This window comes from Nilaparvata lugens, chromosome 4, assembly GCF_014356525.2.
Source record: "Nilaparvata lugens isolate BPH chromosome 4, ASM1435652v1, whole genome shotgun sequence".
Lineage (NCBI taxonomy): Eukaryota > Metazoa > Arthropoda > Insecta > Hemiptera > Delphacidae > Nilaparvata > Nilaparvata lugens.
The window spans coordinates 17,541,476-17,568,500 of NC_052507.1; the positions used below are offsets into that span (position 1 = coordinate 17,541,476).

At 32.2% G+C, this 27,025-nt stretch overlaps 2 protein-coding genes across 5 annotated transcripts in view; one reads left to right on the plus strand and one right to left on the minus strand.

The window, feature by feature from the left end:
* Window positions 1-5,219, minus strand: part of LOC111062099 (probable phospholipid-transporting ATPase IF) — a 22,425-nt gene extending 17,206 nt beyond the window's left edge. For 2 of the 3 annotated variants that reach the window (XM_039426785.1, XM_039426786.1), the window contains exons 1-6: window positions 5,075-5,219; window positions 3,696-3,785; window positions 3,004-3,093; window positions 2,372-2,536; window positions 1,360-1,512; window positions 420-747 (exon numbers count right to left, since the gene is read on the minus strand). In XM_039426785.1, coding sequence (XP_039282719.1) covers window positions 420-747; window positions 1,360-1,512; window positions 2,372-2,536; window positions 3,004-3,093; window positions 3,696-3,785; window positions 5,075-5,077 — 829 coding nt within the window. In that variant the 5' untranslated portion in view covers window positions 5,078-5,219. The remainder of the gene's footprint in view (window positions 1-419; window positions 748-1,359; window positions 1,513-2,371; window positions 2,537-3,003; window positions 3,094-3,695; window positions 3,786-5,074) is intronic. The other variant, XM_039426784.1, reaches the window with a different exon arrangement.
* On the plus strand, window positions 4,042-25,377 carry LOC111063672 (Bardet-Biedl syndrome 1 protein). Of its 2 annotated transcripts, none has more exons than XM_039426788.1 (12): window positions 4,042-4,302; window positions 7,459-7,624; window positions 14,665-14,764; window positions 16,000-16,274; window positions 17,078-17,215; window positions 18,490-18,705; window positions 20,740-20,977; window positions 21,788-21,952; window positions 23,135-23,256; window positions 23,588-23,722; window positions 24,559-24,694; window positions 25,278-25,377. In XM_039426788.1, exons 1-12 carry the CDS (start codon window positions 4,292-4,294, stop codon window positions 25,295-25,297), a joined length of 1,722 nt encoding a protein of 573 aa, XP_039282722.1. In that variant the 5' UTR covers window positions 4,042-4,291; the 3' UTR covers window positions 25,298-25,377. The 2 variants fall into 2 exon arrangements, with proteins under 2 accessions (XP_039282722.1, XP_039282721.1); XM_039426787.1 differs by lacking the exon at window positions 4,042-4,302 and adding an exon at window positions 5,554-7,016.
* The last annotated feature ends 1,648 nt before the right edge of the window (window positions 25,378-27,025 follow it).

A 27,025-nucleotide genomic window follows, 5' to 3' on the forward strand; every position in this document is an offset into this window, starting at 1 on the left:
TAGCCTACTGTATGAATTTTATTTAAAATGCAGACTTGCAGTAATTTTAACTTAGCTTTATTGAACTTCCAATTTTCATGGGGCTCATGTGAGTATAAGTAAAAATTGTATTTACAGTTGAAATATTTAGAGAACTCAGTTTTTTTCACATCCATGTTCATAAATGGACAAGAGATTCACAACTTTAAATAATCATTCTGAATTATTCAAAATCTTTATTCATGGGAGTAAGGACTCTAAAATTAGATGTAACTTAGGTACTGCAATTAAATATAAACATTGTAATTAATAATGAACTGAATCAGTTTGATTCCATTCCTAAAAGTAATAATTTTCTGATACCTTAGGTACTTTTCATAGCTATATGGAAGAGTTATTATAGAAATGTATAGCCTATTTAAGCCAAGCCTATTACCCACCATAGACATAACTAGTATTCTTCAATCTGCATCCTCTGAGAAGGAGATTCTCTGCTGAGAGAGGTGACCGAAACTCGAAAGTTTGCACTATACTAGTACTACAACAAAAATTCTGCTGTAGATCAGGCAGGCTTTGAATGGACTGTGATGCTTCAAATCCGGCATTCACTTGGTGGCTCTTGAAATCCTTGATTCGTTTCTGTTCCTCGATTTGAATAGTGCCAGTGAATGTGTAAAGGTCTGCAGTCGGTTGTTCACATTCAATAACCCCTGAAGAGTGCGCTAGATTCGAAGCAGTGAGGTTCAGACCTGCAGGGCACAAACGAACCTGAAATGTACGCAATTAAAAGTCAAAAACTCTGAACAAATATTGATGTCAATTTCATTCTACTAAACTATCAATTCGAGTCTTTTTTTGTAGGGCTAGTTTTGGCTACTTTTGAATATTAATAAAATAGAAATCTAAGTACCCTTTTTAAAATTATTTAATAATAATAATGACATCATATAGCCGAAACATGTTGTGACTAAATAGTTTTAAAAAGTGTACTTGGATTCCTATTTTATTTATAACAATTTAGTTTCAAGACTTAATAGCATTACATTTCCAGCCAAAGATATTTATCTCGATAAATTATGGAAAGTCTTCACTGTATCAAAATCAGCAATTAAAATTTTCTTTGAAAAATTTCCTTTTAAACTGAGACTTGAGCTACTTGATTTCAAGTCTGAATGCCCAACACATTTGCAACCAAAGACATGTATCTCGATGAAGTTTGGGAAGACTCTAGAGTTTCAAAATCAGCTATTCAAATGTTTTCTGAATAACTTTTATGAGACTAAGCGTATTGAATAGTTGCCCAGAATGATAAAAACACTACAATAAGAAATTTTAAATAAATTCTACTTCAATCTGTATAAAATTGATCAAATTGCTCACCTTCAAGTTAGTTTCTCCATCCAAATTGGCGGTGGTGACAAAGCAATGACCGTCCGCCTGACTGGAGCCGAGAAGTACCAAGTCACAAGGCACGTCCTCCTCGCCACTCACAAGCACTATGTCCCCCACACAAACGTTCTTGCATGCTATTTCCTGTGTGCAACAGAGAGAGGTTCATGGTGGTGCACTTCGAATCAGAGTGGTGCCATGTAGAATGGAATAGAATTTTATTGATAATTATTACAGGGCTATCACACCTTGTATACACCACTGCGAATCGTATGACGGGGCGGTGGGAGAATTTTTAATCTGTGTGTTTAAAATCTTTGGTTGGAGAGAATTTTCAATCTGTGGTTGGAATCTTTGCTATCGCCGTTGTCGTAATGCGATTAGCAGTGGTGTGCACAAGGCTTTAACTGAATTTAAAAGAAATGGTTTTATTCATATGCGAATATTTCTTTACAAGTTAATCAGCAACTGTGCATTATGATAAAAGTCAATGAATCGAACAATAATAGGCAACTTGAATGAAACCTGTTTACATAAGTACATTTCATTGTACTTATTAATCTGTGATATATTACTGACAAACCATAGTCGAGTTAAAAATGGACTAATAATTGCCTAAAATTTGAACACTGTGCATAAAATTTGACTTGGTATTGTGGTAAAACTGAGACAAAAATCCTAGTAATATGTTGAAGAAAACTTATTGAAATAATCAGGAACTATTGGTTTTTATCCACCTTAGAGATATCATTCTGGAATATTCTGCTACAATTTTGTCATTATTTTAGTCTTGTATCAAAATGTATGCACTATTTTTCATTCAATTTCGAATTTTTCTTTATTGAATTAAAGGAGAGGAATTAACCTATTCGACAAGACCCCCCCCCCCAGAGACCCTATCTTATATTTCCTATTCATTCTTCACAATTTTATTATATTTTGTGTTCATTTATTAGACAGCTCAGCATTTTATTCATGTAATTCGTTGGTCTTTTATACTTACAAATTGACAGTTTTTTCTCAAAACTGTTACAGAAGTTTTGTTGATTTTGTTATCAGCATAGTGTCTACAATAATCCTCATACGCTTGTTTAACGGCTGATATTGTGACAATCACTGTAACAGGGAGTGCATATACTACTGGACTTACAGGTCCTGGTGTCAAAACCTGAAAAACAGAAAACAAACTAATTGAATAATCACAATACGATTATAATTTTCAAAAACATTTATAATATATTTTATAGGTTTGCTTTGTCCTTCAAGTAGCTGGTAACTGTGATGCATATTAATTTATGGTCTAATTGAACAGTTTACTAAAGATTCATAAATTTATGCCACATATTTTGTATGATTATTATGATTCTAACTAGATTCCTTGGCCCCCAGTTCCCAAAAATGCTTTGCATTAGAAAGACTTGAAAGTTTGGAATGGCAATGGAAGAATCCACAGCATTAGCCTATAATAATTAAAAATGTTATGAGCACATTAAAGCTATGAGAATCCACCCATATCAGATATTATAATTCAAGTTTTATTTTTATCTAGGTAATTTAAAATTTCTAAGAAAAATAAAATATTAAAAAAATAAAATTAGTTGAAATTTCTATCTTATAATGTCCTAGGCTACTTACCGTCAGAATTGTAACTCCAAGAAAACAAGTGTTTGCAAATCTTCTGAACTGTTCGTATAAATTCATCGGTAGAAAGTTCCATATTGTGTACTGAAATATTTGGAAAAGGCTATGTAGTTTATCAATAGATGAGTAACATAATAAATATTGAGAGTCAATATAATTGTTGAATTGATTTATTATTCTATTTTTCTATCAGAGCAAAGATAAGAAATCTTGAAATAGTAGCGTGGATTGTCTGATATATGAAACTGTCTCCATTGGTGAAGGTAAAAAGTCCAAGGCTAGCCTTTATTTATCGGCATTATTTTACTTTGCGAAAAAATAAATTAATTAGATCTCAACTACAGAATCCCACAATTCATATATTAAAATAATTCAGAAAAAAAGATTTGTTTCTGAAACCAATTCTTCTTCTTTCCAATAATATCCCATACTGCAGGATTATCAAGCCGTAAATAGTAATTGTAAAAGATTATGCGTGTCTTCATTCTACTGGTCACTCAATTTAATAATAATTATAAAATACGGTAACTTACTCTGTCATTTTGTCAATTAGTTTGTTAAACTAAAGACATTGACACTGTTTGACACATTGAACTGTATATTTGTGATAGGCTACTCTAAATAAATATTAAATGTAGCCTTTTATGTGTAACTTATAACAGGGATAAATATTGAAACTATCCTACCTTTGACGATACTATACGATTGTCTGGGAAACTTCTTTTATCCGGCTCTCCAACTATCACAGTCCTTGATTTGGAGCACACCTGATTCCCCTTTAAAGAAATCAATGAAAAAAAATCATAATGATGAAAATCAATTAAAATATTTGGAATTGAAAACAACAATTATTAAAAATAAAATAATGCACTTTTTGAAACTTCAATGTAATTTTCTTCAAAATAATTTGCTGTATAGGATTTTTTCGTCGACTAGTTGTGTTTCAAATAAAGATGACTCTGATTTTCCTTTTATATTTTTTTTATTGTTGAATTCATAAATGCGCTTATTATTTAATTACAAGTCCTTTTAAATTATTAAACATTAAAAGAGTGAAATTTATTATTAAATTTATTATTTTACCAGTAGTTGTTATTTGTACTAGTAAATTAATAGAATAGAGCACTAAATCATTTCATGGCAAACAAAGAGTGTTTGATGTTCTAAAGTCTAGTGTTTTATACCAGTAGCATTTTTCATGCAAGTAGACATTTTCAAAGTACGATAAGTGTGTCTATATTGACAAGTTAAATGCACTCTGATAATATTGGATCAATAGATAATGCTTCCAAGGTAAATAGAAATTTCCAACTTATTGCAGTAGGTAGCATAGTTTTTATTCTCTACCCAGCTAGTTTATTAATTTTCAAAAAAGTAGTTCATTCTTTATTTCCACGTTCTTCATTGATAGATATTTTATACTTCATAAGCTACTTTCTTATTTATATTAAATATCTTCTAATGAACAAAAATAATTAGGATATTTCTCCTTTTCTCTAATTATATTATTATGTATCTCTGCTCATCACTGGATGTATGTATGTACTGTATAGAATGTAAAAAAGAGCAGTGAAAATAATGAATATAAAAAAATGTATTTGTTATTTTAGTGATTTTGGAATCTACATACCTTAGAATAGTAATACATAGTATATTTTAAATACTATAAAGACTATAGTAATACTATAGGCTAATTTAAATATCAAAAAATATTCATCCAATAACACATTATTTCATTATTCTTTCACATTATTGTTTTACTTTACATATTATTTTCTCCTTCTTAACTTTTGCTTATATCAGAGTAAAGGCGTACTTTCCAGTCATTTTTGCGAATAATAATTTGCCTTATTTATTCGAATAATTAATAAAGCCTTAAATAACAAGCCTTTCCAACCTTTATGATCAGAAACAAACGCACATGTTTTATAGTGATAGTAATAATGAAAAATAAGAAAAAACTTTATTAATAAACAACAATCTGAAAACTGTCAATGAAAAGTCAATAGTTCAAGAGTGATCTCATACCAAACATGATTAAAATGATTGCTGATATTGAACTCACCATTTTAAAATACCAGATCACTCAGACTACATGTCTACACACGTCTGTCGAATCCAATTCTAAACTGATAGAGTTTATTGTGTGGAGTGACAAAGCTATCAATACTGTGACGTGTAATCTCGAAATAATTATATGTACATGCTCCATGAACATTATTACTTTTCAAACTACTGTTATCAATAAGCTATATGTTTGACTTCCTATTCTTTTCAAAGGCTGTGGCCTAATCAGTATAGATTAGGAGAGCCTATTCCAGAATTTTAGCAAATTAACTTTATCAGACCTAGTACTTCAAGTATGTCAACATGAAGCAAAGCAAATATGGGACGATCCAAAGTACTTGAAAGTGATGGTTGATTGCTATACAACCACTCATACTACATGATTCACGCACAATATTGGCTGTCAATGAATTTGCACTCCAACAACGCTTTTTCAAAGACAGGAATACAAGAAGTCGATTGATCTAGTTTTAGTTACTACCTAGGTCATATAGGCTACAAGAATTGATTTGTCACATATTCATTTTTTAATCATACTGTTCTTATTTACAAATTTCCACTCGTATCCTCACCTGCTCCCAGACATTTTAACAATTAGGTATCCTGTTTCTGGGGGTGGTAAAGAGGGTTTCTTTAAAATTGATGCTTCAGAGTGGTATAAAAATAGTATAACAAATGTTCAATCATGTTGGAATTCGTGAAAAATCCAAGTAGGCCATATTTCAAATGTACACCACCTATAGTGTATCCAGTGTCTACCTGTTCCAAGCACCTTTTTACATTTATCTCAGTTCTCATCATTTTCCTTGATGGGACAGAGAGCTTCAATTACAAAAATAATTCAATGAAATAGCATTGTCAGATTTTCAGAGACGGATAAAGTTAATTTTATACAGAATCGATTTCAAAAAATCTCATTTAAAAAAATTATAATTTGGATAAATTTACAACATAATTTTTTGGCTTTAGAGAACTTAATCTCTTGATACAACCCAGCTGGATGATCAAATAATGTTATTGCTATGGTACGCATTGTAGTTGTGGAAGGGGTAAATCGATCCAGGGATCAAGTTAATCAAGTTGATCAGGGATCAGTAGTGTCCCACTACTGAGACACTGTAGCCTACTTGAATAAGCTCGTTTTTAAAAACTTGAACACACCAACAAGGGATGAGTGCGGGAGGATGACGGGATAGGGGCAATTCTGAAGATGTGTTGTTTGAGTGGTTGAAATTGTCCTGTTCCCGTTCCCTTCGTCCCGCGACCCAAATCGCGTACAAATCCCTCATCGATGAGTTAATGTTTAAAAACCCATTCTCAATATATGGCCCTAAAAAATCTCTTTTAGCGAGAAATAAGTGGGCAGAGCTTTGAAAATGCTGCTACTGGTGATCACATGGCGCTAAACTTCTAGCAGCTGATCAACATCTGGATTAGTTTGTGTTGGTTTCGTTTCCATGGCAACGGTCACTGATGTCACTTGGACGCCGCTTGCATGGAGAATGGATAGTACTCTGGCAAGTAGTCTTTGTTGGCCGATCGTTCATTGTTGTTGATTTATTGTTTAGTTTTTCAAAAGTTGTCCACTTACCATGGATCAGTTTAAATTGAATTTTCTCTGTTATTCTAAATATTAGACACTCTATTTTCTTTTACAAAAATCACAGATTGGTATTCTCTATACATCTATAATAGTGTACCGTAAGCTAATGACATTTTAACATGTTTTTTTCTATTCAGGACTTATTTCTATATAGGTAGTTTTACTGTGCCGATTTTCATATAAATACAACGACTTGCAAAACCGCTTTGCAAATCACAGATTAGATATAATTAGGCCTACTGTTTTGTATTATTTCATTTAATGTGTTCTTTGAAGTGGTATCAATATTTGTACCCCTTTATGACTCTTGATGGTTTTAGGGAATGACTTCATTGAGGTGAGTTTATATTTTATTTCTCTTTCTCACTTAGGCTACACGTAGATTATAAGTGTGAACTGTTTCCATAATATTTGAATAAATCAAATGCTTAATAAAATATTAGGATAACGTTGATTTTTTCTAATAAGATCTTAATATTATTTTCATTACATGTAACTCATATTATAATCTTAAATTGAAAATAATATTTGTATATTAAATGTATGATTTTATAATGATCAAGCCCTTCGTTCTTCCGTTTTTCTCAACACTTGAAACTTTGGATTGTTTGTCAATTATTATTTTTAAAACGTATATAGATTCAATTAACTACATTATTAAATTACATTGGTATATTATGGAAAATGTAGAAATACGGATAGGTCTAATGGATTCTGATTTGTAAAAATCGAGAATATAGAATGGAATTTACTTGAACATTTTCTATGTTTACCTCCAGAAATAGCCTGAATATGCAGCAACCGTGGATAGATGCTTACTCTGACCCAAAGGCGGAAATTCGGACTTTCAGCTCATGCCTCACACTGGGTGATCTAAACGGCGACAATGAATACAAGTTGATACTAGCTGATCATGGAACGGGATCTGGCCATGTCAAACTTAAAGTGAGTATAATTTGCAAGTATAATTGTTTGATTATTGTTGATTAGAATAAGATCAGAACTCTAGCTCCTTCCAAAGTAACAAATTTGTTGAAAAAGGTGTGACTTGATTAAGCCATCTATATATATAAAAGCGAAATGGCACTCACTCACTGACTGACTGACTGACTCACTCACTCACTCACTCACTCACTCACTCACTCACTCACTCGCATAACTAAAAATCTACCGGACCAAAAACGTTCAAATTTGGTAGGTATGTTCAATTGGCCCTTTAGAGGCGCACTAAGAAATCTTTTGACAATATTTTAACTATAAGGGTTGTTTTTAAGGGTTTAAAGTTCGTCTTTTAGCATGTATATTCTTCTTCTCCCAATCTCTTAATTATAATTGAAATTTCCATATCATATGTTACTATAGAACTATAATCTAGATAGAGTACCACTTCGAAACAGTTGTTAACTGGCAACTAAATTAATAATTTTGTCAGGTTGGCATTAAGTTGAGTTGACTTTGTTAGGTTGGCACCAGGTTGAAGATTTAAATGCATTTATCGCGGAAAAATTGATTGGCCACTGCTACTTCAATCCTGGGAATATTATATTACTAGCCGTCAGGCTCGCTTAGCTCGCCATATCCGTTTAGCCAGACGTTTAGTCTGGACCCCCGACTGGATTGTTCTAACATATGATAAAAATGCTCAAATGAAAAATGCAGGCGAGCGAAGGATTTTTAATTCCTTAAAAATAGGCCTGCAACTAGTTCGTCTTGTTTCTCCCGACATTACTCTCAGTGCCCATTTCTGTAGTCTGAATATTTGAATAACATCACTTGAATTTCCCCAGAAAACTATGCCAAATGTCAAAAGGGAGTGAAATAATGAAAAGTAAACCTGTCTGAGCGTTTCTTTTTTAAGCAATGATTTTAAATTTCTGATAGCAAAAATTGCAGAGCTAAGTTTACCTTTTAAGTGTTCCAAATGTGGTTTCCATGAAATATCTGAATCTACAACTATCCCAAGTACTTTTATGTCTCTAACACACTCTATGTCGCGGTTCCCAATCCTTAAATTAGCCCCTCTTGACGTCCTGAAAGGGATTTCTTTGGTTTTACTATAATTTAAGCTCAGCATATTTGCAGCTAGCCAATTATCCAATTTGAGAAGAGCTTCCTGGCATTGTAAGTCCATATTAGATTGACTATCATTTTTTAGTAGAATACTGACATCGTCCGCATACAAAACGCAGTGAGCTGGATCTAGATGAGAAGGCAAATCATTAATGTAAAGTAAAAATAGCAAAGGACCTAACACGGTTCCCTGAGGTACTCCGCTTCTTGTTTTTAACCATTTAGATTTGTATATACTTGGGTGAGATTCAATAACGACCCTCTGATATCTATCTTCAAAATATGACTTGAACCATTTCAAAACCGGACCCTGAAAACCATAAAATTTGAGCTTTTCCAATAGAATTTCCTCATTTACAAGGTCGAACGCCTTTGATAAATCGGCTATAACGCCACAAACTTTTGATCTACTATCCACCGAAGTCAGCACCTCATTCATCAAAGAAAAAACAGCATCATTTATAGAAAATCCCGGCCTGAAACCAAATTGTTTGGGAGACAGCAAACCAACCCTATTCAAATACTTCCTTAATCGCCTCAATATTACATATTCGAAAATTTTTGAAAAAACAGGAGGATTAGCAACAGGACGATAGTTTTCAGGAAGGACATTATTCCCTTTTTATTTTTCAATGACTTTATTGTTTCCTGAAGCTCTTCAGAGGTCAATGGATCGAAAGAATTTAGTTTTAAACTATTGGTACGGGAAGTGTTAACATCTAAAAAATTTCGGAAGTTAATATTATTATGCTGTGTTATCTCTCTCTGGATAGATAATGGCGTATTTATGAAATATCTATTCAAGAGGTCAGCAGCTTCTTTTCCAGTTTTTACAATCCCAGTATCGGTAGCTATAATAGTCTCTGATTTATTAATTTTACTCTTACATGTTTCATTTCTGACTAATGTCCAAATGGCTTTTGTTTGGTTACTAGAACTATAAATATACTTATTGGCAGCTATTTTTTTGGCTGTTTTCAAAACCTTCCTGTAAATACTCTTATATACTTTATAATAGGATGTAAAGCTAAAATATCGTATACCATTTTCAGAGATAATATGGATCATTGAATCTCTCATAATTGGGTTCTTTAGTAGAGAATTCATTGTTTTCAACTTTTCTCCAGATACTTTTATGCCCTGCGTTATCCATGATAGCTGTCTTTTTTTTATAATTTTTGCTGGTCTTTCCGGAACAGAGCTATTACAATGATTTATGTAAGTGGATAAAAAGTTGTTGTACATATCTTCAACGTTTCTACTATAATAGACGGTATTCCAATTTTCATTTGCCAGTCCGTGATTTAAGAGTTCAATATTAGTTTTGTTAATGACACGTAAAATCTTTTTTTCTTCATTACCTTTACAGACTTTACTAGTTACTTTATCAGGTGGGACTATATATTTAGGATCGTTAACAAGAAATTTAACACTGCTACCCTCATGGTCTGAAAATGAACAAGGAATTGTCTCGCTTCTACATAGGGTCGGTGCATAGTTTGTTATTATATAGTCTAATTCACTAGACGTGCTTGAAGTTATTCTAGTAGGACCGTTGGTTACTTTATTCAAGTTAAATGTTGATATCAGGTTTTTTAATATATTTTTGTTTTTGTCGTCTTTACAATAATCTATATTAAAGTCTCCACAAATGCATACTAATTTACGATTTTCTTTATTAACTTTAGAGAGAACGTTTCTTAGTAGTTCAATAAAATCATCGCAGTTAGAGTTTGGCGCTCTATATACACAAAGGACTATCATTTTTAGCGGCATAGTTTTCAGTTTCATTTCTACTGCTGAAATTTCAAATACACTTTCCAGTGCCATCAAACCCAAGTCATTTCGGACCTTGCAACTATCAATAGATTGTTCTCGAATAAATATGCAAGAGCCACCACGTACTTTTATTCTCCTACTAAAGTGAGCAACCAATCTATAGTCGGGCAATGATGAGAGCATACTTAATTCGAAATCTCGCAACCAATGTTCGGTTAAACATAGTACGTCATTATTCCAAGTTTTACAGGACATCATAACTTCTAACTCTAATTTGGAATTTGATAATCCCTGACAATTGACATGGAAGATTTCGCAACCTATAAAAAATGATCCCTATCATTACTACACAAAACTGGGATATTTTTAGTAACTACTGTATTAATTCTGCAATTTTTTTCGTTACTTAGGTTTTCCGTACTACTGATGGTTTGTGCACCTCCTATCAGATGATTTTTTATGTATTTACGGAGTTTTGCCTTTCCTCTTACCTTATTCAAATGAAGGCCATGTCGTGTGTAATCATCTATTTCGAAGTGCGCAAGGTCCAATAGATCCAAACAGTCAGCATTAGAAATCTGTTCAGATAGCCATGAGTTCAATTTCTTCACATTAACGTTCATAAGAGGCTTATCGTATCTATAAGGCACTGTTGATATAGACACCTTTGTATATTTCGAGATTTCTACAATAGGCTGCAAGTCAACTTCAGTCGGTTGATTAGTACTATTAATTACATCATTGGCTCCAGCAAGTACAACCACCCTGTCATTGAAATCAAAATCTTTCGTGAAGTTAGCAATATCACGTGTCACTGTATTGAAATTAGCACCCGGTCTTGCGATCACAGACACCTCATAACCATATTCACCTAAGTCATTATTCAGATCCCAACCAAGATCCCTACCATGACTATCAGCCATTATCAACAGTCTTTTTTTATTTGTCAATTTCTTCGATTTTGTAATTTTGTGGTCAATCTTCTTCATTGTGATTGAATTATTTTCAGGAATTCTAGTTTGTTTTTTTATTCTATTTTGGGCACGAGAGTACTTATTAGAATTTCGATTATTTGGTGACTTGAGGTTTTTAGTTTCGATCAAGTGAGTGTCAGCTGATTCATCAAGCGCTTGAAAAGAATTTACATGAATAAAACTACTACTATCGTTAGCCAGATCCATATTCTCATGTTCAACATGACCAGGAGAATAGAAATTTACATACTCATTCAATTTAGATTGTAAAACTAGATTTTCGTTTCTAATGACCTTATTGTCAGCCTCTAATACCTCAATAGTGATTTTCATCTTAGCTAGCAACTCGGTAGCCGTAATTTTGAATTCCATTAATTGTTTCAATTCATTAGAATTATTCCTTAAAACCTTATCAGTCCTATTCACATCACTCAGCTCCTCGGTGTCTACATTGCAATTACCACTATTAATGATCTCAGTGGGTGGGTCTACTGCTAAACTATTCTCATCCCTTACAGTAGAACCGTCTATTTCAATTAAACTATCATTTGTATCAAGTGTGGAATTCATATCTAAGGGGATTTTGTTGGGAGTTGCGACATTCTGATGAACAGAGTGATTATGATTCTCCTTCAACTCCACTATCTGTGTTTTGGTTGGATCCATCTTGAGAGAGCTTGAACAAACAGTGCATCGAAAGGAAAACAATCCACTCAATCTCAGTTGTCTTATTTCTCTAAACTTAAAACCATTCACTATCAAGTACTGACTACCACCTTTCCCGTCGACAAATTTGAAAGAGGGCAATTTAATTTCTTTGCCGGGGGTATCCATTCTTTGGACAGGTCACACAATTTAATACCTCATATATATCCAAGTTTATATTGAAATAAATGTGCCAAAAATATATATGTATTTATATTACAAAATGAATTAATAAGACAAAGGAGATTCACACAGAGATTAGCCTACAACACTAGATTAGTATATTCTTAATAATTATTTAAGGAAGAAGGCAAATGCAATCAAATACAAATAAGTGAGACACCAACAAAACCCATTTACCAACAATTTATTAATCCGGCATCAATCAATATGAAGGGTACGGTAACAATAAAATAATATGAGCAATATCAAATCAAAAGTATTAATTTTCGTATTTTCCGTCAAAATAGTTTCTCACAACAATTAATTATCTAGAGATCGGAATCTATCAAAGTTTGATAAGCCGCCCTCGGATGCAGAAGGTCAAAACAAAACGAACAGAGATAAGCCACTCGAGCCAATTCCTGTGTCTGAACTGATTAGAAGAAAGTCGGAAAGTTATAAAAAAGAATTGAGAAAATAAAAGTTTGAAATTTAAGGTTTATTAATTATTCAAAATTTATTAATTGCAAGTATTTATTAATTAAAGAAATGAGAGAAAAGATTAGTTCACGTTTCGCTTCAAGGCAGAAAAAACTAAGTGGCTCGTTCTAAATATTCCGTGTGCACTTCGGGCGTATCCCGTCCACCCCCAGGACAAGCGCGAAAAATGCTCCAAACAAGGCCGTACAGGGTTTACAATTACTCACACCTCTGCACAACGCTTGCCAGAAACAGCTACGGAATAACGTTCTTATCTGCCACACAACCTCTGTTGAAAACGTAAAACTGATAAAATTTATTCAATTTAGAATCTCTCTCCTCGAAACGAAAAGTTCACTATTTAAAAATTAAGAGGAAATACTGTGATATAGACTAAAAATTGATCCAAATCGCAAGGGCAAAAGTACGTTTTACTGTTTTACTCTTATTTGAATTATTAAGTTTAAAAAAATCAAAGAATTAACTATAACTGCCGGAAATAAGAGTTTTATAGAAGAATTATTGTATTGGAGAATATAAATAATTTAATAGAGTATTGATTACGGTATTTATAGTCCACAAATTAATATTGAATCTATCAAAAAGTTATATTTATTTTTAAAATTTAGTCTTTTTTATTTAATCAATTGTATATTATAAAACTCGAAAGTATTGAGTAATTAAATATAAAGGAGTATATAAGTATTTTGAAAAGTATTATTATAAACTAAAAAATTATTGGAATTAGGTGTAGATTAGTTAAAACAATTAATAGGTTATAATTTCAACAAAATTAAGTCTCTACAATTATTTTTATCGGTTATATTTCAATTTCTAATTATTTAAGTTAATTATAGGCACTATCAGATATTAAATGAAAAGTTACTACAATGAAAATTACTATGGAGTTAAAAAATAAAATTTAATTTAGTAATTAGGTAAGACAGATCAACTAGAATTCTACAAGCAACGAAAAGAACGAAACAGTTATCTTATCTGAGCTCCGAGCACAACCTTCCGCCTCCACAGCTAGACACCGACCATCTCATTAACTCATTAAGTTGAGTTGACATTGTTAGGTTGGCACCAAGTTGAAGATTGAAATGCATTTATCGCGGAAAAATTGATTGAGCACTGCTACTTTAATCAGAGCTATTCCTGGGAATATTATATTACTAGCCGTCAGGCTCGCTTCGCTCGCCATATCCGTTAAGCCAGACGTTTAGTCTGGACCCCCGACTGGATCGTCCTAACATATGATAAAAATGCTCAAATGAAAAATGCAGGCGAGCGAAGCTATATAATATATAAAATATAATAATGTCATTTACGAAATTTTATTTTTCTATATTTTTGATTTTGTAAAACTTTTATTTAGGAAATCCATGTAAATTCCAAAACTGGTCTCTAAAATAATATCTGCAGTTTTTTTATTTAATAATTGTTCACATGAAGCTTATTAGAATCTTCAATTATCACTAGGGCTACTTCACTCCATCGAGTTAGAAATTAATATTCAGACGATGATGATAAAAAATAATATATTGATAATGATATGTATATAATGTAAAAAATAGCTAAATTGGCTAGAAAATGTTTAGAAAAATCTTTTAATTTTTCATTAGCATTTTCTCCAATATTAATAACCTCTAGATTCCATATATTACTAAACGCTGTCAACTAGTACTATCACAGTGAATGTATGTAATTTTGTAGTACTCAAAAGATGATGATAATAAGAAATAAGACAAGTACATAAGTACTTATCACTGTATGTATGGTGAATAATTATTTATTGATTTTTTTCTAAACAAGGTATACCGAGGAACTTCAATGGCATCAGAAATCGTTCTCTTGGATTTCCCCTCAGCCGTTGTTTCAATTTATACAGACACTAATGAGCCAAGAATTCCAGGTACGCCTATACTGATCTTCAATTAAGTATATCTTAATAATTAAAGAAATTATAAACTCATTCTTTTTTGAAACTTTTATTTGTAAAAAATTGGGAGAAGACAGTTTTGGGCTATGCCTGTTGTCTTCTCCCAATCATATTATATTTTTATTATGATTTGTGATTGTCAATGAAATAAATAAATAAATGAAACAATATAAAAAAATCTCAAAGCACCCTTTATTTTTAAAAGAACTTTGAAATAGTTCAACAACTAGTTTTGGTGATCACACCATCGTCAGGTTAAAAAGTGAAGTTTTTAATTAAAAAGTAGCCCATGTGAATAAAGTGTTTTTATGAATAAATGAATTTATAGTAAAAGGAAAAATAATTTGAAGCTATTATTAATTTTAAAGCATCTCCTATCTTTTGAAGAAAGAAATCATATGTAATATAATTTGTAATTATATGCCATTGAGAACAGAACTTACTGGAGTGCTTTTACATTGTCTTCAATCAACTAACAAATGCCATTCTTGACTGAATCGCTACATAATTCCATGCTGTACATTTGCCAAAAACTATTGCATTCACAACGCAATCATATAATCATTACGGTAATATACTGAAAAAAATGAGTAAGAAATAAAAAATTCATAACTTATTTATTATTTCTTTCTTATTTATTACTGTTATTATTCAACATAAAATCGAAAGAAATACATGTTTGACATAGTTTTGATTTCTAAAACTGAATCAAATTAACTTTATCATCGCAACAAGGTTTCTTTCTCTACCATCTCTCTTATGATTTCGATTCTAGGGACACTTTAAAGTCCGAGATATATTACTCCTTATAGGGCTCTCTGTCGAAGACAGAGAGGCCCTATGCTCTTTCCGTCACTAATCACACCCACTACCTTACAGCAGTCTCCTTACTTTTGTGTTAGTATCCAATTGTGCGCAGCATGCTTACTCCTCTCCACTACTCTATCCATGCTACAAACTGTGGAAGGAGAAATCGGGTTCCCCTTCCCATGTTAAAAGTAATATCTCTCGGGCCCGGTTGTACAACAGCCGGTTAAATTTTAACTGTGATTAATTTCACGATAATCAATCAGAGAAGGCGTTTTTGAAAAAAATTGGTTCTGGTAGAATTAATCACGGTTAAAATTTAACCGGTTGTTGTGCAACCGGCACTTGCACTTTACTCTTTCGATTTTAAATAATACAGAATAGTTTTGTTGTGATTGCAGGTTTGGCAGTTTCATGTGGCTGCCACGTTCTGGTGTACAGGAACTGCCGGCCTTACTTCAAGTTCTGCATGCCGTCAATGGAGGCCTCGAGCCTGGAGGCGGACCTGTGGCGGCAGAAGAGTCAGACCAGCCAGATGGTGCGTCTGCTGCAGGAGCTGTCTGACGAGATCGGCTACTCCAATCTCAGCGCTCCGTCACAAGCGTTGCTGGCTCTCGAGCCGAACCTGCGCGATGAGTTCCTGCACAAGAACCGACATCACTCCATTAAGAAACAAGTAATTATTGCTGGTTGTCATGCGAATAACGTTATACAAATCTAAAGGATTCTGTTCAAAAATAAACTTGTTAAATGAAGGATGTTTATTTCGAAAATTGACAAGTTTTAAATAAAAATAGAATGAATAAGAATGATTGTTAAATTTTGGAGAAATATGTTAGGATTCAACATATCACTGAAGCCTTTTTCAGAAGAACTAGAAAGCAGTATAATGTCTTTAGGTATTTGTCAAATGACGATTAATATTGAAATCTCTATTACCAGAACTCACAAACTTAATTTTAATTTGAATATAAATAGAATGAATAAGAATGATTGTTCAATTTTGGAGAAATATGTTAGGATTCTACTTATCGCTGAAGACATCTTTAGAAGAACTAGAAAGCAGTAGTCTATAATGTCTTAAGGTATTTGTCAAATGACGATTAATATTGAAATCTCTATTACCAGAACTACTAAACGTAATACTGTAGTTGCCTTTTTGTGCCTTGCTCACAAAAAAGATTGGTCTATCGAAGAATTGGTCTATCAAAGAAGAATAATTCAGTAAGCATTGAGAGTATGGTCATAGATCATAGTTTATGACTGATCTGTTCTCTATGATCATCCAATGATCATTCATCATTTCAATCTAAAATCTTGGAGTTTCATGATATAGGTACTATATCAAAATCAAATTTAATAATACAATATTATATATTATTGTTATGGCTATCACAACTTGGGAATCTTCATAAATGCAGTAACATATTTAAATGCTGATAACTCAGTTTATGAAATCCAATTTCAACACTTTTTCAGACTGTGATAACATGTATGACTGCCATAAAGAAGTCCTTATCAGATGAAAAGTCAGTCTCCTGCATAATTTTGGCGACAGAAAATTATCAAGTATTCATCTTGGATCCGGAAGCCTTTGTGATAATGGACAAATTTCCGGTAAATTATGGAGTACTCAATTTCAATAAATATTATTTATATTTATTCTTAAATTATGTACATGTTTTCGAATTTGTATATTGTTTTCAAGTTACAGTATTGTTATTTCTAAACGAAAAATCAAAGCACTTTGATTAGGCGTAATACATTAAAATTTACACTGGAGACACTTTACTGATATGTTGTGAAACTGACATTTTTTTTTATTTCACCGTAAAATAATTATTGTCATGTCAGTTAAACTTAAAAATCTATTGATTAGGTGCAAAGTTTATTGCATTTTAATTTAATATTTGAATGAACTTCACCTTGATTCACCCAGCTATTATGGAAATCGATTTCTTTCAATGTTTCAAGAAATAAAAATTATGATGGAAATTTGTACAAGATTTGAATAAAATGGTTTATGTTTTAGAGAAGGTTTTATTAATGTTGGTTTTGCTGATATTCACAATGAATAAGACTAAAATTGGCAATACTTATTAGTGATTGTGAAGATGTTTCCTACAATACATCAAAATTAATTATGATTGCAATACAATAAGTAACTTATGCAATCAATACAATTATAATTTAACACTAAAAAGAGAACTAAATCATTAATTAGAAAAGAATAGAATTTATTGCATCACAGTAAAAGCACTACACAATCACGCATAGCTCGGTAGTATGGTGACATGTCAAAACAAGTACGGTAACAAGATATAGAACAGAAGATAGAATAAAAGATAATAAAACACTTTATAATAGTTTAGAGTAATAGAAAAGTTTTATTAAATATTAGTCTCTATATAATTGAACACATCAAGATCAAGTTCAAGAAGTCAAAGCCGAATAATTAATCATTAAAACAAGCGGAAACACTCTTCCATGGGGTGCAGGGTGTAGGGTGCAGCTGTAGTCAACTCCTTCAATCTCCACCTGAACCGTATCTCGACATTGATTCCAGCCGGTTTTATCCTTTAATCGATAAAATGTCTTCCTCACCTGAGACAAACAAATATACAATCTACAAAATACATATAATAAATCCTGTATGCTGGTAGAGAACAATAAAAGCACTGCACAATCACGCCCATAGCTCAATAGTATGTATGACATATCAAAACAAGTAACAAGTTATATTAGAACACAAGATATATCATAGAATATTTTATTCAATAGCTTAAGGATTAGTTTTGGGCTGTGCCTGTTGTTCCTCATATAATTGTTTTAGTGAATTGTTTTTAGAATTTTATTTTTAAAATGAATTATATTTTGGTGGCTTGTTCAAGGTGCCGTGCGTGGCGTCAATGATCAGTGCATTGGGCCTGTACGCAGTGGACTACCGTGTGCTGCTCGCGTCGAGAGCCGGCAAAATATTTGTGCTGAAAGCAGGCGTGACCGTGCCTGTGGCTCACCTGGCGTCGCAGCCGGTTGGCCTCATTCTCCACTCACAGTCATTCACCATTGCCACCATGGACGGCAATCTACAGTGCTACTCCATCAAGGTCATTCATTCAATCCAATCTAAATTCAATCTACAATGCTACTCTATCGAGGTCGTCATTCATTCAATCCAATCTAAATTCAATCCACAGTGCTACTCTATCAAGGTCATTCATTCAATCCAATCTACATTGCTACTCCATCAAGGTCATTCATTCAATCCAATCTGAATACAATCTACTCCATCAAGCTCATACTTTTTTCATCATTATAATTGCACCTAGTTAGAGACTAATGAGCTATTCTATTTTTACCTAAATTAATAGAATAGAATAGGATAGATTTATTGGTCATTAAGTACACAGTTTATACAATAGGCTTTGTCATTTATATATGAGGACTCAAGCTATCCAGTCAGTTATTCTTAGGTTCAAAGGATATTCTATAATAATGAATTACAAGCAAAACCATACATGATTAGCCACCAAATAATACTAGTACTTAAATACACACATTTGATAAGAGTATTATTGATAAAAATATTGGTGAATGCATGACCAATTGGCATTGGTTTAGCCTTCTATTCTATATTGATTAAGGACTAAATATCAAACATGTTTAGCTGCATACAGACTTGAGCGCCACGAACACGCGCATTTAACTGATGCTATACATATTATGTATCTTTATCTCACTGTTTCTGATCAAATACTGATATAATCAGCTGATGAAAAGTGAAATGTGCGTTTACGTGACGCTTAAGACTGTATGCATCTTAAGAAGTAATTTTATTTATTCATTATGTGCATTTACTACTAGTACTCTAGTCCCATGATGCAAGCAAAAGTTTTCTTCCACCTTCACCAAGATTTTAAACGTTTCTTTTTCATGATACTTTGCTCCAGTATATTGTTTATTGTATTTGAAGAGACGGATTCAAGGATTCAAAGGTTCAAAGAACCCCACACGTCAACCGAAGCTAATTGTGTTCCCAAGTAGTATGTAAGTTAGGCAAACCAATACCTGTATTCTTTACAAGAACCAGGAGTTTATCTCTGGTCTCTTGGGTTTTTGTTTTTGCCCCTCCGAAACTCTGCAGGGTCAAAAGCCTCACCTCTCCCAAGAAGCTTTGCCTGAATGGCCGCCCTTCTTTGAGCAGTGGTGAGTTTTGGCCTCTCCACCCACAAACTAGGGACCTACATGAGTTCCACTCCTGGCTTCTTTGTAGGTCCTTCCGCTGAAGGAGGGGTCACCAAGTTGCCTCTAGGGCACCTGGTTACCCTCGACTTGGCCTCATGACCTACATTTGTGCCTGGAGTTTCTCCCATCTCTGGTCTCTTGGGGTTTTCTTTTTGCCCCTCCGAAACTGCCCTGATGGGGCAGATCTCGTGGGTTTTAAGGCGAGGCAAATTCTGGAATTGCCTTGGGGTCCCTTTTAGTCACCTCCTACTACAATCAGGGATACTGTGGGTAAATTCTGGTTTTCAACACATTCTTGAGTACGATGTTCGACTCAAAGTTCCCCCAACCCATAGGGGGCTGAATCCAGTATAACGCAAAGACCATGCTTTTCTGTTTCAGAGAGATAAATATATTGTCGATTGAGAAATTATCAAAATAAATCTACCTATATGTACTATCATCATTGTTTCAGGTATGTTTGATGTACAGTAACCTACTTTTTCGGTTGAATCTGGATTTAGTTAGTATGAATTACCGTACGTTATCTCTCAGATAATTAATTATATACGGCATTTTATTGTATTTTTTCTTTAGGGTACTTTTATTATAAATAAAAATATAAATCTGAGTACCCTTTTGTTGAAAATGGCATTAGTAGCCGAAACATGTCGTGTGACAAAATAATTTAAAAGGGTATTCAGATTTATATTTTTATTTATACGTTAGATACGGTAGTGAAATATGCATTTGTAATGAGTGGGATTTGAGAAATATGGATATCTATTTATAACTTTTCATTTAAAATAGGTAATTAAATTATGTTGGTCGACAAATTACAAGTTTTTTCAACAGTTAACAAAACCTACAATAAGTCAAATGAAAGCTTGATTATAAATTTTATTAACCTTTGTCAGGGAATCAAGCAGTGGTCTACTGCGCTGCCAGGCTCCCCGGTTGATGTGTGTTCTGTGCCTCTGCAAGGACTGGCCTTGAATTTGGTGGCTGTCTCGATATCGACTGATTCTGGCGGATCCATCCTCCTCTACTCCGGACCTCAGCTGATGCACTCTTTCAACACGCCCACTCCGGTCTCTGCACTCGTATTCGGCAGATATGGCCAAGAAGAACACGCACTATGCTCGGTCACTACAGGTGATAATTGTGCTTTCTGAATAATAACTAGTTCTTTTTCCTCTCAATAATCGATAAAATTGATCAAAATAAACTTGATACATAACAAAATTACAATCTTAAAGCACTCACAATCGGTAATTTTGGTTTGCGCTGGTGTGTGCGCATATCTCTTTTATGGCTCATTAGTATGCACGCACAAAAATCATCATTCACCACGTCTGGTATGTTTCACTTGAGAGATTAATTCAATCTATTATAAGTTGAACTAGATAAAAACTGTAGTACAGTATAAGAAAAATTAGCTGTTAAATTATGTTGTCAATATTAGTCGTTTTAAGAGTCTTTTTAATTAAATTTATGTTTAATTACCTTTTATGGAATAGAATAGCATTAATCTGTGAGCTAGTCAAGTTTATTGGAAACTAGTAGGTAACCCATGCTCCGCAAGGGACTGATAAATAACTTTAAAAACTAAAAACTTGTCGTAATAATGGAATCTTGAAGAATTGAAATGGGTCTATAACCATCCTCGGTGAATTAAGAATCTATTTGTAAAATTTCAAGTTAATCAGTCCAGTAGTTCAATCGTGATGATGCATTATTCGTGAATTTCCTATTCCATAGTAATTTCCTACTCCTATAAGCCAGTTTTGTCCTAGTTTATATAATAGAATATAGAGTCTCAATCTACTGATGCAGTTGGAGAGTGTAATTTTTTTACAATATTTTGTTGATTCAACACTTGTTAATAATATCAGCTCCTAACATTTTTCATGACATACAGCAATGTAAATTTGCATCTAATTCTATTGTGTTGAACTATTTTAGGTGGAGCGTTGTCAGTGAAGCTTTTGAAAAGAACAGCAAACTTTGGTAACGGTGAGAAAGCACCAATGATCTCCGGAGGTCAGCCCCATAATATTAAACTTCTTGTCCCAAAGAAGACCAGGCTGTTCGTTGAACAAACTCTGAGGGAACGGGATCAATGTCGTGGTCAGTAGAAGAATTATATTTCTAGACGTAATTAATTAAAACATTATTAATCAATAATAATAATTTAGTGGATTAGGTAATATTGCAAAGTTATTTGAAATTATTAAAGAAATATATGCTGTATATTAATTTTACGTGATCTTTATATTGCTCATTGATGCAATTAATCATCGTCATAAAATTCAAAACTCTAATAATAAAATAATTCTCTACCTACCAGAAACAGTGGGTTCGGAAACCACTCAATTTTTGATCTATTGTTCTAAATTCATCCGATGATCTAGATTAGTTGTTTTAAGATTGTATTCCAATGTTTTCTCTTAATCACCATCATATTCTAGATGTTTATTTATTTATTTATTTTTTATTTATTTATTTATTTATTTATTTATTTATTTATTTATTTATTATTTATTATTATTTATTTATTTATTTATTTATTTATTTTTATTTATTTATTTATTTATTTATTTATTTATTTATTTTTATTTATTTATTTTTTATTTATTTATTATTTATTATTTATTATTTATTTATTTATTTATTATTTATTTATTTATTTATTTATTTATTTATTTATTTATTTATTTATTTATTTATTTATTATTTATTTATTATTTATTTATTTATTTATTTATTTATTTATTATTTATTTATTTATTTATTTATTTATTTATTTATTTATTTATTTATTATTTATTTATTATTTATTTATTCAACTTCCAACGGTACAACACCAATTTACTTTAAAATAACATAGAAAAACAGATAACAGCAAAAAATATATAAATAATATAGGTATAATATTAGAAAAATGCAGAAAAAGAACATAGAAGAAGATGTTAAGGACTTACAATGAAACTTTCAACAATTAATCATTTTATATATATATTCTACTTATTACTCTTTTATCAAATCTTTATACAAGTCTAGAGACTATATAATATAAAAAATACGAATAGTAAAATAAAACAAATACATTTGTATAATATTGTATATCGTATATTTTACAAATTATTATGCATTCTATAGAATATTTATTGCTTATAAGAATGTCTGTATTTCTAACAACATTCAAATTTTCACAAGAAAAAAATAATTAATTTATTGAATATATTGCTAGTTTAAATTTCGATCAGCATTCAAAAGAGGTAGATTTTCATTGATGTTGATTGATTCTAGAAATGCACAACTGGTTTCAAAAAGCGTGGCTTGATCTTGGTGTGAGTGTGAGTGAGGCTTACTTGAACGGTCTACGGAGCACGTCGGTTTGTGAGAGAGAATCATTAAAGCTTACTGCTCAGGTTGGTGCGCTGAACATCAATGATCAGTCAAAATGAAATGCACAATTTTCACTCTACAGTTCGCACCAAACAACAATAATAATAAGTCATTAATTTGCACATTTACAATTAAATTTGATCTGATACTACCTCAATTCAAAGTATAAGTGACTTTACTTTTGAAGATACCATATACAATTTTATTTAATGATAGTGAAACTTAATTGGATATAGTGATTAGTGAAATATTTTTCACGTAATATGGACATTGTTCAATCTGCTTCTTATAAAAATTCTCCTCAGTCTTCTTCGATCTTTGAAGAATTGAAGTTTTTGACGCATATTCTTCCAGGTTCTTGGATTGGGGCCACGACTTAAAATCCAGTTATTCCTTGAAAACCTGGCTTCAGACTATGTTCCTGCTGGTTTAGCGGTCACATTCTTGTACGACCCCAAGTTATATACCATCCATAAAACCTATATTCCAGTAAGTATTATTTAGATATATTTACATTTTCATTGAAACATTGTAATTTTCCATTCTGTTGGAATATTTACTCTTTATTTTTTTGTGTTTTTGAAATATTTCTTACACTTTAAGAGCATAATCATGATACAGACTTATCCATCAACTTGATCGAGTTCGCCAGGTTCTTTGTTTTATCATACTAAAGCAAGTTTCATATACATATAAGTTCTTCAAGACTTGATTGCTCGCATTCTCATTTTCTTGGACTGCAATAACCTTTTCTGTACTCATGGAATGGCATTCTGTGATAATTGAGAATAAAAAACAAATTGGAGATACTAAGACGTTTCCTAAATACTTCTAAAAGAATCAAGGTTCCTCAAGATTTTACTAAAAAAGATGAATTAGGTAAAATGGATAAAAACTCCATTAAGAACATCGGCAACAATTGTTACTCTCAATCATGGTCTTGATTCGATATCAATCACTCTCTCTATAAGATTATAATAATTGGAAAATGTTTCAAAGAGGCTTTCATGATTGCTAATGTCATTACAACAAATTATTGAGTCTGCTTGGAATTAGATCTTCAATCAATGAGTTTTTACAATGTATAAGCAAATTGTACTATGGAAGCAAAAGGGGTTCTCAATGCGATTATTATGTCCGTATATTAGACCAAATTGGCTCAGTCTTAACTAATCAATCAATAGTAATTGAATAGCATGTATTATATATTTGGCTCTTTCTTTTTTGCTACTCGAAACTTGAAATATGTTCTATTTTGAAACAAGTTTTCTTTTTTGTATTTTGATTGGAAATAATGATGAGATTATAAGGTTGAATTTGTGCAGGTGCCAATGCTGGTTCCTGGATTGACTGTAAGCCTGGAAACACTAGTGACGTGTGAGCTGGGAGTTGCCAGCCCTCTTCAAGTGCTGGTGTTTGCATCTCGATTACTTCTCACTGCAGTCATCAACATGCCACCAGGTAACTATTACAGTCATACCTTTATCATTTTAATAAATTATTTATGCCGTACCTACGTAAAAGATATAAGCCGAAGGTATAAAAGTATATTTGTCTAAAAATATAGGGCTGATAAAAATTTATTGCTTTTATTGAAATAAAGTGATCTGTAAAAATTAATCAATAGATGAATGAATTCAAAGTTTGGAAGTAATTTCTCAAAGGAAAAAAATACTTATGAATTGATATTGGAAAAGCAGTTCATTGAATATTATCATAATCAATATAGATGTTCCTCATGATATAATAAAAATATCTACCTTCTTTATTTTTTTTCGAAATACGACTACCTTACTAGAGTGATTCAGTGATACTAGTAACTCAATTATTGTTATTTCAGTCCTAATGCAGAAAATGAGCTCTTACATTGATTTTAATTGAATGAATTTCAATTAATTAATGACGATATTTATGTTTGTTCTAATCTGATATGCATTCGTCCAAGAAAATGTGAGAATATGGTCCAATGAAGTATATACCAATATTATAATGTATTAGTCAACTTATTTTATCGTAATGTTTGCTAAAAAATACTTTTTTTCAGCTACTGCCACATTGGTGTAGAGACAGATGAATCTTAAAAATAGTTCTACTGTTAATTTTATCTTCATGCGATGATGCATCTTTCTGGACAGCAAACTACACAAAAAAAACAAATGAATAATAATTATTCTTAAATGGAAAATATCAAAAGCTGCAAGCTGATTTGTATAAATTTAGAATCTAATAACTATAATGTATGAATCGTGTATATCTATAAGTTATGATGTTACTTTTTTGAATAAATGTTTGAATAAGTCTACAGGAAAATGAGTGTGCCATTTATTTACCTACAAAGTACGGTACGAAATTTTTAATATTTATTGAATTATTCATAGTGACTTGTTGTTTATTAATAATACTATGTGTAAATAATGCGTAATATTTGTTCAGGAATGGAATACGGTATTATAAGCAATAGGTGCACATTTCAAGGATCCTCATCCCAATAATGAGTTGGATAATCAGGAAGAGCTATCTATATATATATATATATATTACATTTGAGTGTTTCGCGGATGGATATATTGTATGTAAAAAAATTAACCGGGTACATCCGTTTGTTTTGACTTACTTGAGTCTGACGTTTCGTCGCCATCGCAGACGACATCTTCTGAGGGTGGCGTCGAAACCTCAACCCTATATAACCATGTGAAAAATACTGGTCATACAATAAATTTCGTGAATTCCAAACAAATAGCCAGCATTCGAGATTTTCAAGTCAGGATTGTGAGAGAGGCGTTGGAAATCGAAAAGCAAGGCTCTCTAAATAAAAGAGACGACAGCCTCAACGTGTCTCCCTTATGGAAGTTAATTTTGAATACCAAACGCCCAGTACCTGGTACAATGAAACCCGTTACAGCACCATTGTCACCAAAACAAGACAACATTCCTGGAATTTCACTCACCCAACAGCGCCAGCCCAAGCAAGTGGTGGGAGGGGGTAGGAGGTATGCTCTTCGACCCCGAAAGAATACCTAGGACTCAGTGTGGATTTCGACGCCACCCTCAGAAGATGTCGTCTGCGATGGCGACGAAACGTCAGACTCAAGTAAGTAAAAAAAACGGATGTACCCGGTTAATTCTTTAACATACAATATATATATATATATATATATATATATATATATATATATTATATATATATATATATATTATATATATATATATATATATATATATATATATATATATATTTATATATGTATAAAAGCGAAATGGCACTCACTCACTGACTGACTGACTCACTCACTCGCAGAATTTAAAATCTACCGGACCAAAAACGTTCAAATTTGGTAGATATGTTCAGTTGGCCCTTTAGAGGCGCACTGAGAAATCTTTTGGCAATATTTCAACTCTAAGGGTGGTTTTTAAGGGTTTAAAGTTCTTCTTTTAGCATGTATATTCTTCTTATTCTCTTAATTATAATTGAAAAATGTCCATACCATATGTTAATATAGAACTATAATATACAGTAGTCTACCTCTTCGAAACCGTTGTTAACTGGTAACTAAATTAATAATTTTGTCAGGTTGGCATTAAGTTGAGTTGACTTTGTTAGGTTGGCACCAAGTTGAAGATTGAAATGCATTTATCGCGGAAAAATTGATTGGGCACTGCTACTTCGATCAGAGCTATTCCTAGGAATATTATATTACTAGCCGTCAGGCTCGCTTCGCTCCCCATATCCGTTTAGCCAGACGTTTAGTCTTGGCCCCCGACTGGATCGTCCTAACATATGATCGTCCTACA